At 41.0% G+C, this 15,369-nt stretch overlaps 1 protein-coding gene across 1 annotated transcript; it reads right to left on the bottom strand.

Moving 5' to 3' along the window:
- Window positions 1-103: 103 nt before the first annotated feature.
- On the bottom strand, window positions 104-14,593 carry LOC128492253 (long-chain fatty acid transport protein 2-like). Its single transcript, XM_053464740.1, has 10 exons — window positions 14,040-14,593; window positions 12,117-12,326; window positions 11,017-11,175; window positions 9,361-9,485; window positions 8,715-8,909; window positions 8,316-8,406; window positions 7,230-7,428; window positions 6,377-6,474; window positions 806-936; window positions 104-392 (listed from the first exon to the last, which is right to left on the bottom strand). The coding sequence occupies exons 1-10, from the start codon at window positions 14,512-14,514 to the stop codon at window positions 216-218; spliced, it is 1,860 nt and encodes a 619-aa protein (XP_053320715.1). The 5' UTR covers window positions 14,515-14,593; the 3' UTR covers window positions 104-215.
- Between the last annotated feature and the right edge of the window lie 776 nt (window positions 14,594-15,369).

Raw genomic sequence — 15,369 nt, forward strand, 5'->3', positions numbered from 1 at the left:
GAGAGGAAAAGAAAAAGCAAGTTACACAGTCTGCCATCACAAAGCTTTATGGATCTTTAATCCATAAAGTAATTAGATCAGTAAAACATGCAGAAAGAAAAGGTAAGTGCACAAAGTCATTTATTTTCTTTTTAAATATTGAAATACAAAACACTGACCATGGATGTGCGTAACCCTTATTTGATCAAGAATGTATTTAAAAGTTATTTTTCTTGTTAGAGTTTCAGTTGCTTATTCATAATTGCGTTGTAAATATGCATATCCATTGGCTTGTACCTCTTCTCATTTTCATCTAAGAAATACAGTGGATCTTTAACAGTAAGTGGGTTGAATCCATCCTTTACAAGGTTTACTTTTCGTTGCTTGTAGGTACCAGTAATTTCCATGGTGTTCTGTATAAGCAAATATTTAAAACCATAAGTGCTAGCATTGCATAGACTCACAGCACCTTGGAACTTTCTGAATGATCTGACCTTAAATTAATGAAATAAACCCTGTTTTCATCAATGCTAATCTAAAACAATGTCAGACCTTAATTTTTACAGTTACAACATTGATGATGCAATTTCTAGGAAACAAAATGCATTAGTTACCAACCTGATTAGGTAATTTTGTAAAACTTCAGATATAAAAAAAACAAAACAAAAAAAAAAAAAAACAGGTGGATTTAGGTCAGTAAGAAACACTGCTTGGATACTTACTACTATCTCCTGGCAGCTTTTAAGTTATAACATGTCATGAAATGAATGTCGTGACTGCCTTTCTAGAGAGAAGAACTTTCTTCAGAAAGTGAAACATAGCATACCTGTATTCTCACAAAGCGAGGCCTGGCATAATTGGGCAAGTAATCCAATATGTTTTTATACAACTTTTCACCATCAAATTCTTTGCCTTCCCTAAGTTTGATGGAGACCATACCAATCCTTCCTTCGTGATCTGAAAAACATAAAACAGTTGTATTACTTTTATTTGCAAAACAGATACAGAGTCAAATACATTGTGTCAAACAATTTTTTTTTTTTTTGAACATGAAATTTTTTATTGAGATTTACACGGTGATGGACACATCACAATGCGAGATGGTAAATGCACAGAAAAAAAACCAAAAAAAAACCAATCGGAGAGTACACAATACATAACGACCAAAACCCGCCTAGTCCAGACAGAAAAGGAGTGACATGCATATAAAAGTAGCAACTGGACTGCCAGTAAAATCTCAAGATTTTCAAAATTTTCTAAATGCGATAAACCAATGAAAACACACAATCCAAGAAGAGGATAGGAGAAGAAGAGAAGGAAAGGAAGAAGAGAAAAAAAAAAAATAAAAAAAAAAGGGGGAAGGGGGGGGAATAAGGACACAGCCATCACGAGTCAGTGATTGCCTTTGTGTGCCAGGGAGTACGCATATTCCCCAGAAGAAGGCCACCCGCCACAGGAGGGAACGTGTGCATATAATAGGCGTCCCAAGCCTCCCAGGTGGAGTGAAAAAGATGCAACGTGTTAGAGGCCGTATGAGCCATGTGTTCATATATACGGGTCGTGGTGATGGAGTATAACACCTCCCGGATCGTGGGGGGGGAAGAATCCTTCCATTTACGAGCAATGCAGATCTTTGCTGCGAGCAAAACATGCGCTAAAAGTTTCCTACTCGGCATCTCTAGCGACGGTGGGAACATGTCAAGTAAAGCCACCTCAACCCCCTCCTCTACAGGAATATGTAGCAGTTGAGTAATGAGATGGAAGACATGCTTCCAAAACGAACGAAGGGCAGGGCACGCCCACCAGACATGTAACATAGTGCCCACCTCACCGCACAGCCTCCAACAGAGCGGGGATGAAGAAGGATACATTTTAGCCAGAGTAGCAGGTACATAGTACCAGCGAAACAAAACTTTGCGATTGGTTTCGAAATGAGTGGCATTCCGAGACACACCCCGGAAGTTTGCAAGGGCATCATACCACAACCCGACGTCATAGGTGCAACCAAGCTCTTTCTCCCATTGCAACATATACGTGAGTTTGACCCCAGACCCATGACCCAGCAGAGCCGCATAACAAAAGGAGATAGCCTTCGGGACGTTAGGTGCCTTTCGACAAAGCGTGAGAATCGGTGAGGCGGAAGTGGAAAGGGCAGAGCGATCCAGGCGCGTACGGAGAACATCGCGGAGCTGCAAGTATTTGAAGAAGTCCTGTCGAGGCAACGAATAGAGAGACTGTAATGACTGAAAAGGTTGCATCCGACCCTGGGAGAGGAGATGAGAAACAGAGGTAACACCCTTACGGATCCAGTCCTCCAAAGAGACATGCGGCAGCAGGGGTTTCAGGGACGACAAAGGGGCCAAGCTATGGAGCCCAGAAGGAAAGCCCAACGCAGGACAGTTCGCATCCCACACACGCAGAGACAACAAGGTCGTGTCTAAAAGGTCCGGCAACGGAGGCCTGAGGTCCCTGGGAAGCCATAGGATGTCACGTAACAGGAACGGAGAGGCGTATAACGATTCTTGATCAACCCATGCCACCTCATGGCGAGGGGAAAAGAGCAGGAGGGACTGAGCGAGATTGGCGGCCAAGTAATATTTTTTAATGTCAGGGACTCCAAGCCCTCCTAACAACTTAGAACGTTGGACAACCCCAAGCTTGAGTCTGGGGCGCTTGTTGAGCCAGATAAACTTGGACAGCCGTAATTGCATTCGCCGAAAAAAAGCCACAGGTATGGTGACCGGGATCGTGCGGAAGAGATACAGCAGCTTCGGTAGAGAGTTCATTTTAAAGGAGACTATACGACCCAACCAGGAAATTTCCAGTTTGGACCATCTGTTGAGGTCATCGCAGATCCGATTCCACAGGGGTAGGAAGTTGACACGGAACAAAGCACCAGGAGATTTGGTAAGTCGGATCCCCAGGTACGTAATGTAGTCGGATCTCCAGGAGTAGTTAAAGGACCGGGACAAGTCCGCAATCAGAGACTCCCGATAGCCAATGCTCATAGCCTGCGTTTTAGACCAGTTGACCTTATAGTAGGAGAGACTTCCAAATGCTTCCAAAAGACGAGACAGGTTTGGCAACGTAATCAAAGGCTCCGTGAGAGTCAGGAGGACATCATTTCGATTCGACTGACCTCATAGAAAATCCACGGATATTAGGATCAGTCCGGATAGCAATCGCCAGCGGTTCCATAGCCAGAGCGAAAAGGAGAGGGGAGAGTGGGCACCCCTGCCTGGTTCCATTGTAAATATCGAACGGTCTGGAGAGGAACCCTGAAGTGTAAACTCTCGCCCTGGGTCGGTGGTATAGAATTCCAACAGCCGCAACAAAGGCATCCGGTAATCCAAAGGCCCGCAAGACCGACAGCAGGTAGCCCCAATGTAGACGGTCGAACGCCTTCTCGGCGTCGAGGGAGAGTAGGAGGCACGGAGAACACGTCTTGCGAGAGAGCGAGGTAATGTTGACCACCCTCCTCGTATTGTCAGACGGTTGTCGTCCCAAAATGAAGCCGACCTGGTCGTTTCGGATCAGAGTCGGGAGTAAAGCATTCAACCGATTAGCCAGGAGCTTAGAGTATAATTTAGTGTCCGTGTTCAGCAAAGAGATGGGCCTGTAATTTGCGCAGTCAGCGGTAGATTTCCCAGGCTTAGGAATGGTAACCACATAGGCTTCGGACATTTCGTGAGGCAAGGGTCCCGCTGACATGAAAGCGGAGAAGAGAGCACAAAGCCGTGGGGCAAGTATGTGTTTGAATTTCCGGTAATATGCGTTAGACAGGCCATCCGGACCCGGAGCCTTGTGTGATTTGAGACCGGTAATAGTCCGCTCCACTTCGTCCGTCGTCGGCGGTCTAGTAAGGGTCTCCCACTGCAGTCTGGAGAGTTTCGGTATCGGTAACGAGTCGAGAAATGCTGCAATGTCCGCAGGTTGTGGTTGGGGGAGATCCTTCTGTTCCCGCAGGTTATATAAAGTCCCGTAAAAGTCCGCAAATTTATCAGCAATCTCTCTGGGGGTTATATATTTTACCACCTTGGGGGGATGTGAGATAGGAAGTGGAAGATTGGGCTTCTTGAAGACGAAGACGCCGCGCCAGGAGGGAATCAGCCTTGTTACCCTTGGAGTAGTAAACTTGATGCAGCCGTCGTAACGCAAATTCAGTGCGCTGGAGTTGCAGCTTGTGTAATTCCATTCTAATCTCCTTGAGTTCCTCGTGGGTGGTAGCGGACCACGAGGCTTTATCGGAACGCTCCAGAATTCCCAGACGGGTGGTCAAATCAGTAAAGAGCTGTAACCGCCGCTTTTTATTGCTAGCAGCAATCTTGAGGAAATGACCCCTTATGACCGCCTTGTGGGCCAACCATAATGTAGAAGTCGAGACGTCAGGGGTGTCGTTAGTGTGGAAATATTGTGTAAGGGCGTCATCTATCTCCGCACATGTGGAAGAATGCTGAAGCAGGCTTTCATTCAGACGCCATCTGGACGGTGAGGCGTATTGCGGGCCATCTTGTAAAGTTATCCACACCGGAGCGTGATCAGACCACGAAATGTGGCCAATCTCAGCCCGAGTCGCCCCCTGCAAAGCAATTTTGTCAACTAGTATCAAATCAATCCGCGAATAACTGGAGTGAACGTTGGAATAAAATGAGTAGTCTTTATCCAGAGGGTGCAGGATCCTCCACGTGTCAAAAAGGGAGTGTTGGTGAAATAAATGTTGCAATTTCAGCCCGTGGTTGGTCACCAGTTTCAAATACTTAGTTGAGAGGGTAGCCGAGGAATCCAGAGAAGGATCGGCAAGTAGATTGAAGTCGCCACCCACGATCACCCTGCCCTCCCGCACCTCATGCAGTTTAGTAAATATAGTATCCAAAAAGGTCAATTGACCAGAATTTGGGGCATAGAGATTAAGAATGGTATAAGAGGTGCGTCAAACAATTTTAACTGTCCAAGGTGTTAAAGAAAAAGACTTTTGATTGTTAACCTATCCAAGAACGAGCTTATGGTTATTCCTACATCCCCACCATTCACAATTCTTGCAGCTGTATTGATGACAACTCCACAATCCAATGAACCAAGTTTCCTGCCCACACTTGACTCTGCTCTCTCCTTCACATCCAGTCACTCACAAAATCCTGCTGCCTTCACCTGAGAAACATTTTTCCAAAAACACGAAACATGAAGCAACCAAAATACTCCCTTGTAATATCTTGTCTGGATTGCAACTCCCTACTAACTGGTGCCCCCTCTAACTGCTCTAAACAATTGCCTACAGTCTCATTGTGCCAATATGACCCCCTCTGGAAATTACCATGGCTACTCAGTTATTTGCTTTTATTCTTACACCTGCTATACAGCATCGGTGGATCCAGGTGGGAGGGGAGCAATGGGGCAATTACACACACCCCCTGGAGTTAGACAGAGGCATGCTAAGAGTAGGAATAAAAAGGTGATTCCCGAAAACCGGACTTATCTCATTATCCCCCTAATTTCCAGGAGGAGGTGGGGTTGAGTTGGATCACATAGCTCTGCATTGAGTGAATCCATGGGAGTAGCACAGGGCCAGGTGCATCAAAGATGGGCCGAGGCTTTACAGGATAAGCGGGTTTCCTGTGTGTTTGTCGGTGTGTGGACATGTCTTTGGCTGGATATGTTTGTGGCTGTGGATATATTAATGAAAGTATGTGTATGTGTCTGAGTATGTTAGTTTGGCTGAGGCTGCACAGGGTAAGTGAGTTTCTTGTGTGTGTGTGTCCGGGTATGTCTTTGACTTGGGTATGTTTGTGTGCCTGGGCTTGTTTGTATCAGGGTGGTATGTTAGGAAAAATTAAAACCAGCATTTGATCTTTTCTGAAGACTGTGCAGTGTTTTCCAAAGCACTATAAAATATAACCTTGTAATGCTATCGTTCTACTTATGTAGATAAAATAAATTCACTGTTGTTTTCCTAGTGAAGTGTAAATGATAAACCTTGACCATGCCTGTTAACATTTGCATTTTCTGTAGCTAGGTCTGAACTTTGAGCAGAGGTCCAAAGTTAGGTGTGTCAAATGTCTTATTTTGTTGCATACACACTGTATTCTTAACTGTCAGTTTACCAAAAGTTTACAGAAATGATGCTTTGTGTCTTGCATGGCATAACAAAGGCTACTGTAGTAAGCGCTTTTTTTAAATCTAGCATTTGGATTAACATAATTGGTAATGCTTCCATATTATTTGGTACAAAAAATATTAACGATTACACTGGAGCCTTATTTAACTTTTTTGTAGTATATATCATAAATGTATTTAGAGTGTCACAATGTTTTTTTTTATTTTTGTTAAACTTTTGCCTAATGTGTAAAGTGTGGCTCTCATCCCACCCCCAACCCATGGAGCTTCACTACAGAATTCTTACCTGGGACTGTAACACCAAAGGCATTTGCTTCTTCAATGAAATCAACCATCCCCACAATATCTGCCACCTCTGTAGTAGCCACATTTTCCCCTTTCCACCTGGAAAAAAACAACAACGTAACTTATTCAGACAAAGTGGGAATAATGCAAATAGATAATGCAGCTCAAGATATCAGCATATGGTCTTCGGTTGCAACAGTTTACACAAAATGTTAACTTTCCACTATGCTGTCCCTATAAACATTTAAGGAAAAAGGGTTGCAACGTGCCTCTCATATAAATACATTGGTGTGTGATATACTGATATATATGTGCCTTGCCATGTTACTTGTGATCCTTAAGTTAACACAGGTTTACCCAGCTAGATTGGGTTTTTTGTCTCTCATTGCTGAAAAGCTTTTTAATTCAAATAATTGTTTCTTCTTTCCCAATATTTAGGGTTTAGTACTCTTGTGTTTACATACCTACAACATAGATTATCCCCCACTCAGTATTCATGAAAAAGTATGCAAAAATGAGCTGGCAATGAACAATAAGTTAATAAAAGCCTTATCTTTGCTTATCATGACATTTGAGTTTATTCACTAGGGAAAGTTGGCGGAAGAGTTGTGGTGTCAACTCCTTGATGTTATTATACATATTGAAGTCCCCAATGCAATGAGCTTCTACTGCAGGAAGAACTTGGTTGGTCATGTATAATAGTAAAATCAGTGCAGTTTCTCCAAAGTTTTCTTGCACAATGAATTATGCATTGTATATCATATCTTGATGAAGACGCAATTGAATTGACTTTATCCGTTGCTCAAAAATGTGTTTATTTTAATTGAAAATTAAAACATTTTATGATAGCTTACCTGAATGTGTCTCCCACACGGTCCTGGAAGTAAACAAACCCTTCCTTATCAGTCATTAATAAGTCTCCACTGTTGAAATAAAGGTCTCCTTTAAAAAACACATCATGAAGCTTCTTTTTCTCAGTTTGAGACTTGTCTCCGGCATACCCAACAAATGGGGCGGTTTTGGTTATTTTAGCTATTAGTAGCCCAGTCTCTCCTTCAACAAGAATGTTAAAAAACACAAATCTACATTAATGAATTTTATGCAAAATATTCAAATAACATTCATTAACTTATATAAAGGAAAACCAGATCAGGAGGGGTTTCACCAACTTAAGGAAAATGGAAAACCATAACACAAAAATATAATATATGTTTGGTAAAGATAGATCTCTCAAGCGGAAAAATGAATTGCCATGCGTGTGTACCATAGTATGCCATTATTTAACCTGTTTTCTAAATCTTCTGAAATCTCTAAAGAAGAAATAGTGAACTAATCACTTCCAAGAACCTCAACCAGCAACTGGACTATGGATGTTGTACCATAGCTGGAGAGTTAATGCCTTATCTGACTATATGCCTGGCACGCAGCATTAAGACTTTATCACACGCTGATATCTATTTACATAGCTATCTGTGAGAGCTTTGCACGCTCAACATCCTGCTACGTCTACACTAAGGGACTTGAGATGTTTCTCTTCAATGACACCTGCTCATCTTCTTTTGAGCTCTCCTCTTACTTTGCTGCATTCAGAAAGGACATCATACCCTTGGAAAAGAAACTTCATGTGTGCAGTCACACTAAACATTGACCAACATTGACATTGACCACTTCCCATGACACCCTGTGAAATTGCATGTGTAGCCAGGACCAGCCTTTGAATTGTACAACACCAGTTAATGAGAGCTCTTGAATATGGTGTTTGACAAATTCATCTCTCTACTTTCTCTATCATAATGGTGAGGCTCGGTTGAGAATTATGACAATTGTTTAAATGCTGTGGTAATTACATTAGACCAAGGTTATACAGTCCAAAGAAGTTACAGTGTTTTATATTGTTGGAGTACAAATAAAAGGAACAAAACAAAATTAAGCGTTTGTACCTGCTTTCACGCGCACACATCGGCCTTTGGAGTTTCGCACCGGCTCCTCCTTATCCACATCATACTTGATCAATTCATATGGTCGAAAGTACTGTAAAAAAGGGAAAAGCAAAGGAAACTTCAGAACACAATTCTTGACCGAGTGTGATGTAAGGTGAGCGCAGTTAAGGTTCAGAACCAGTGGCTCCTGCACAATCTCGACAGATGTCAAATGAAAATTAGAATAACAGACTATTCTCTCGCTCTGTGCTAGGGAGAAAGTACCATGATCTCATAATCCAGAAGACTAGCCTCTCAGGCTTTCACATGATCATAACACACAGTAAAGCTAGTGAGTTAAAGTGTTCCCTCTCCTTCAAATCCCATGTTAGTGAATATATGCCAGAAAAATGGACTCACCTTAATAAGGAAGTTAGATCTACCAACAGCACCTACTTTTCCGGTATGATTTAGAAAGAAAGCATTTCCTTCCGTTGCTGCATAGAATTCGCAGATTCTGATGTTACCAAAGCGCTGGAGAAACTCCTTCCAGACATCAGGCCTGAGACCATTGCCCAGTGCAAGCCGCACACAATGATCTTTATCATTCTCTTTCTGGGAGAAAGTGAAATGGTACAGATTATCCAACAACACTATCTGGCTTTGAGTATTTTGTTTGAAAAAAAAATAACCATAAAAAGGAACAATTTTAGGGTATTATAGTATTTCTGTTAGAACATCTAAAAACCCAGAGCTGCACCGATAATAAACTAAGTAATAAAAAAGCAAATAAAAATGAATTGGCCACCAACATGCAAATTGCAATATTCCAAAATTGGAACTAAATATTGAGATAAGAAAAATTACTTCCTCCTTAATATGAGGCTAGCTGGCAGAAATTCTATAATTTCACATGCGTGATTATTTTAGCAAAGTTAGGGCTGTTATTAACTATGGTATTAGAATACTGGTTACAATATACACATTTGTAAAAGAACAGACATGGTTAATGACTGAATTCTAGATTCTCTATATCTGGCTAGTTTATTTAAAATGCTAGCTGTACCTTAGGGGTATTACAGAGGTACCGTAGGATTTCCCCTATGTACTGGAAAACCGTTACATTGTATTTCCTGCAGTCACTCCAGAACTGACTTGCCGAAAATTTGCCGCGCAGAACCAGGCTTGCACCTGTGGGGGGAAAGGAAAAGAAAGAATAAAAATAAGATGATATCACCACCCTACAAAGACAAAAGACGGAAATGGCAATAAAGCTCATAACACAACATTCATAAAGTGAATCACAATTTTTATAATGCTGCATTTAGTTACAAAAATTGAACATTCTGAGCATGATTTAAAAAAATATGCTATTGTTAAAAACTGAGAACATTGAACAGCAGTCCTTAATTATCTTTGGTCAATCCAGACTGGAATGATGTTCAACATCTGGTCTCATCTGGACTGTGAAGAGCCGGAAACAATGAACTAGAACAAAAATATACAGAAAGGGGAACATAGCCCAAATAGCAGACAAAACCCTACAGTGCCCAGGCCTCATTCAGCGCAGATTTTTTATTTTCCTTCTGCCATTGGTAATTCTCACTACAAATTGTATACATTGAAACACTTTCGAAAATGTAAAAAACACTTATCTTTGTTAACAGTAGGGGTTTCCTGGCTACATGTCGCACCGACCTACAGTCCATTCAATGATCTGCATTATCTAATAGTTTTTAAACTAGCTATTAAACAGAACAGTACTATTATAAGCTTAGTTATATTTGGAAATTAGTACCAATGGCACTAGCAAACTAATCAGATATTATATTATTATCATATATTATAATAAGGTGTGTTGTTTTTGTAAATTGCAAGCAATTTGTAAATCCCTTCCTGAATCACTCAAAAGTGTTTAAAAACATTATCTTTATTTCAGAATGTAGCAGTTTAATGAATATGAATGATATCTGAGTACATTATAAATACTTTTGTAATGAACACACCCCATACCCATTGCATTTTACATTAGAATGATTAATGTAATTTAAGAAATGTATAAAAAATAGGAAATAATATTAGAAAGCCAAAGTGCAATGTACAGTATATTATCCTCATACCTCCCTGCTAGGATGACATTTGTCTGTGTATCTTCTTTCAATCGCCAAGTGTCTGTACAAAGACACCAGTGTCCATGGCAAGGTTTGTGAAGGTCCATAGAACATCATTAACCCCTTAATGACAAAGCCCGTACATGTACGGGCTGAAAATGCATTGTTTTCAATGGGTTTAGGGACCGCCCATTGTCCTTAAGGGGTTAAAGTGCCCCCCATAGAACATCATTAAATTGTTCCCCATAGAGCATCATTAAACTGTCCCCCATAGAACATCATTAAAGTGCCCCCCATAGAACATCATTAAATTGTTCCCCATAGAACATCATTAAACTGTCCCCCATAGAACATCATTAAAGTGCCCCCCATAGAACATCATTAAATTGTCCCCATAGAACATCATTAAACTGCCCCCCCCATAGAACATCATTAAATTGTCCCTCACAGACCCCAGTAAATGTCCACCATGAGCAGTGTTTGTGTCGACCCCTGCTCTCAAAATTGGTCCAATTTTACCTGATTTCACCATGTACCTTTCATATAACAAAACACACTGCCCCATAGCTATTAATAACTCCATTATAACAAAAGCATTTTATTTACAGTACCTTGTTGAATGGATCCACGCACCCCGATCATGAGTCCAGCACTGTGATAAAGAGGCAGTGGAATGTATACCACATCCTCAGATCTTATTCCCGATAAGGTAGACAGCGATGAACTTATCAAAAGCCGACCCTGAGATATAATAGCAGCCTTTGGGAGTCCTGACATAAAACATACGCAAGGTTAAAAGGACATCGGTTAGTGGACCATGAAAAGACCTTCTTGGACCAATTTTGAAATAAAACTTTGATTTATGGCAAGTTATTTATGGCCATTATAAGCTATGCATTACATTTTCTATGAATAAATCTGCAAAAAAGTGAGACTTATTTCCAGGCCAATACTATTACGCTCAAACTAGTAATCTGGCACATTGGGCAAATGTCCGGTCAGTGGCAGATCATGCCCAGCAATGTGTGGCTGCTGGTTGGATAAACATGGCCACACACTGCGACAGCATAAAACTTAACATGCGTATCAAGCTGGTAGCCACATGTATGCCGTTTAGCGGCCACTGGCCTTTAAATTCCAGGGACACTCAATCATTCCAACTTACCAAATACACTATTATTGCCGTCACTATCATTTAGGATGTAAGCAACAAGTATCTAGAATTGTCACAGGTTTAATAGTACAACATAACCAGCACTATACCCCTCGGCTTTGTGTCCACAAAATTAATTAGGAAATGTTATTATGAAACCCTGAAACGCACTATTTAAACAGTTGTTTGGAAGTAACCAGGAGGAAGATCTTTCTGTCTATGGCATGGGAAGCAACCGCCTCTAAGCTGAGCCCCATCAAGAATCTTTGCCATTTTGTTTTCAGACAGTGTTAATTGATAGTGTTTGACTCTTTGGGTGCACTCACGCTGATGTTGTCTACAGAATAGTGCCTATAAAGTTTTTATCTTGTTGGACAAGTTACTACATATAGAATGAGTGGAGATTTTTAATTATAACACGATTATCCCATCAAATAGTAATTGCAATATAAAATATGATCTATACATGTCTAACAAAATGCTGATAAGGTATAGCTTAATGGGAATGTATTTTCCATTTGCGCCATCCGCACTTTGTGGGAAGAGTAAAATCCTTACCTGTGGTTCCAGATGTATATATGTATAAAGCTGGAGACTGAGGTCTGACGTCTGATCTATAAGATCTAGGGACAGGCTGGTCAGAAGCAACATCCACTTTATCAAGTAGACTCTCCACTCCCTTGGTGCCTGATTCTCTGCTCACATAAAAGACTTGAACCCCTTCTTCAGCCAGAGCTGGAAGCACTTCTTCTACTGCATTCTGTAACTCTTTACAAAAAAACAGTTTCAAATTAAGAGCAAAGTCTAAATTTCGATGCAAATAATACATATATGTATATACACAAAAAATGTGAATGATCAGATTATATAAACCAGAGTTTATTAAATAACACTGAATAAATTATTTGATCTCTAACTTACAGCACCAAAACTTTACAGGTAAAAGTTCATAAAAGTATTTCTATTATTCTAATCATACTAATATGTCATTGCAATGGGAGGTGTGCTGACATAAATAAAGAAAAATGTTAAATGCTCTAAAAGTATGAGTTTATATTCTCCTATATTATATATTTTCTTTTTAAGTGTTGTGACCCATACACAGCACAATATTTGAAAACAAATTGTCCAAAAGCTTAAGTAACCAAACCATGGTTAATTATATTTTTATAGTTAAGGGAGAAAATACCATTTCCGACAAATTTCCCATTGGTAATTTACTTGGATACCTTACCTAAAAAAATTAAAGCATTTGAATGCAAAAAGAGGTCATCATACCACTATTTGTACAGCATTATATTGTGAATATCTTACAATGTACACATGACCACTGACAGGTGAAGTGAATAACACTGATAATCTTGTTATCATGGCACCTGTCAGTGGGTGGGACATATTAAGCAGCAAGTATCCTCAAAGTTGATGTGTTAGAAGCAGTAAAAATGTAAGGATCTGTGATTGCTTGACAACTGCACCAGGCATCTCCAAAACGGCAGCTTGTTGGGTCTTCCCAGTCTGCAGTGGTCAGTACCTATCAGAACCAGGGCCATGGGCGGACAAGGCTCATTGATGCACGTGGGGGGCGAAGGCTGGCCAACCTTGCAATTTACAGGACTTAAAGGATCTGCTGCAAACATTTTCCTGCAAACGTCACAGCATACCTTTAGTGGTCTAGCGGAGTCCATGCACCGACAGGTCAGGGCTGTTTTGGCGGCAAAAGGGGGACCTACACAATATTAGGCAGGTGGTCATAATGTTATGGCTGATTGGAATGCATACCAACCCAAACTAGCACATGAGATATACAATGTACAGAAGGCAGATACCGGGGAAATCATCATACCTGGGAACTCTCCGGGTTTGACCCGGAGATTGCCGGGTAAAGCACCACTTCTCCGGTTCTCCGGGTCAAGACCCGAATCCTCCGGAGCGGGGTCTTTACATGCCCCACTTCCCGCCAATTTTCCTTTTAAAAGGGCGTATTTCCCGCTGCTGTCAGTGGGAACGCCCCCAACGTCAGTGAGACCAACGTCGGCGGAAACTCCCACTGACATCAGTGGGAACACCCCGGGGATCAGAGGGAACTCCCACTGGTGTCCCCGGTATGGAAATCACCCCAACATTTTAATGAAAGGGATAAAATATATAAAATATTGGCGATCTCATGAGTGGGTCCCTTTCATTCATTGTATGTCTCGAGTTCTATGTTGGGCTGGTATGTATATTTATGTACACTGTAAGATATTCATTTGATATCTCACCAATATTTCAACTACAAATAATGGATAAAATAGCAGTCAATTGAAAACACATTAATGACCAGAACCCATTACATTATTATTATTTATTGTTTTATATAGCACCATCATATCCCGTAGAGCTGTACACGCTAGTCCGTGTCATTTGGAAATAATGGACTAGATTAAATCACAGGTTATCACATTGAATCCAGCTTAATGACTTTATGTGATTCTGTCTTACCTGGAGCAGCAATTAATACTTTAGCACCACTGGAACGAAAGCAATGTAGAAACGATTTGGCACGAATGTTGTAATTAAGACAAGCCATTGGACAGCCTAACTTCGCCAGCCCTAGCCATATCCAGATGTAGGCCGGTTCATTACCAAGGAAGATGGCCACACAGTCCCCTTGTTCAAGTTTTGTGTACTGTTTTAGGGTCCAGGCTAGCTGGTTGCTCTTAAGATCCACCTCCTTGTATGTATAAGTCTGGTCTTGGTAAAAAATAAAGGTCTTATTAGGCCGTCTCGATGCTTGAAGCAGAAACATGTCCAACATGCAAAAAGGGGGGTTCTTTTTCAAACACCGCTCTACATACAGCAAATAGCGGAAAGATCTGTAAAAGAAGACGATGTCCTTCCACAGATAGGGCAAAAACATCCGCTTTAACAGCCAGAGAACTGGAAGCCCTAAGAGGGCTGCTTTGAGAGCAGACATTTTAATAAAAAAATTAAAAAAAAACTAAAATAAGACAAAAAAAGAGGACACGAGAAAAAAAAGCCACCTGCTGTATTGGATTGCAAACAATGGTAAAGAGGTGTGTGAGCTATGGAAGTCTGTAAGGGTGCTGCACAAATAACTCTGTACTCTGAACCTTAACACTTTCATGTGATGTGTAGAGGTTTTCCTTCACACGTTTAACCATTTCATGTACTGGTGTCATATTCGCCAGTGGTGTCAATAACTGGAGGAAAACAAAATAAGTTAGAACTGCTTAGTAATCCATAGCTGGCCCTGTTTCAAGCGTCACAGATCAGTAAACGTCAGTGGTGCTTCTATTTCTAAGTATTATAAAAGCACACATACCGTAGCTCTACGACACACAAGATGTTAATATTACGTTACCACCCTAAACTGCTGCAGCGGCGTGCGCGTATAGTATAAATGCTTGGATGTATTTGCTTCCCTTAGGGAATCTATCACCTGGCAACACTAACATAACAGGCTGCTGTCCTTAGAGGGACTCGCCAGCCATCACATGCACTCCAATGCATTTGGTAGCTGAGTTTTTCATTCAATTTTAAATTTTTTTCGCTCTTTAAATGCATTGAGAGATCCTCCAGACCCCCCCCATATGCATTTGCCTCTTCTTCCACCCCTAAGCACATAGACTTGCAGGAGCTCCAGGGGGCCTAATGATACCGCTGTGTGCACGCGCAGAAAGCACACTCACTGATTTTAATGGGAGCTGAAATATGAAGGGGTAGTATGCTATAGCTTTTCCTAAAAGAAAGAACCTTAACCTATAGGGGATAAAATGAAAGAATGCATATTAAAAAATAAGCATTCTTT

Source organism: Spea bombifrons, chromosome 4 (assembly GCF_027358695.1).
Source record: "Spea bombifrons isolate aSpeBom1 chromosome 4, aSpeBom1.2.pri, whole genome shotgun sequence".
In the NCBI taxonomy this organism is placed as follows: Eukaryota; Metazoa; Chordata; class Amphibia; order Anura; family Pelobatidae; genus Spea; species Spea bombifrons.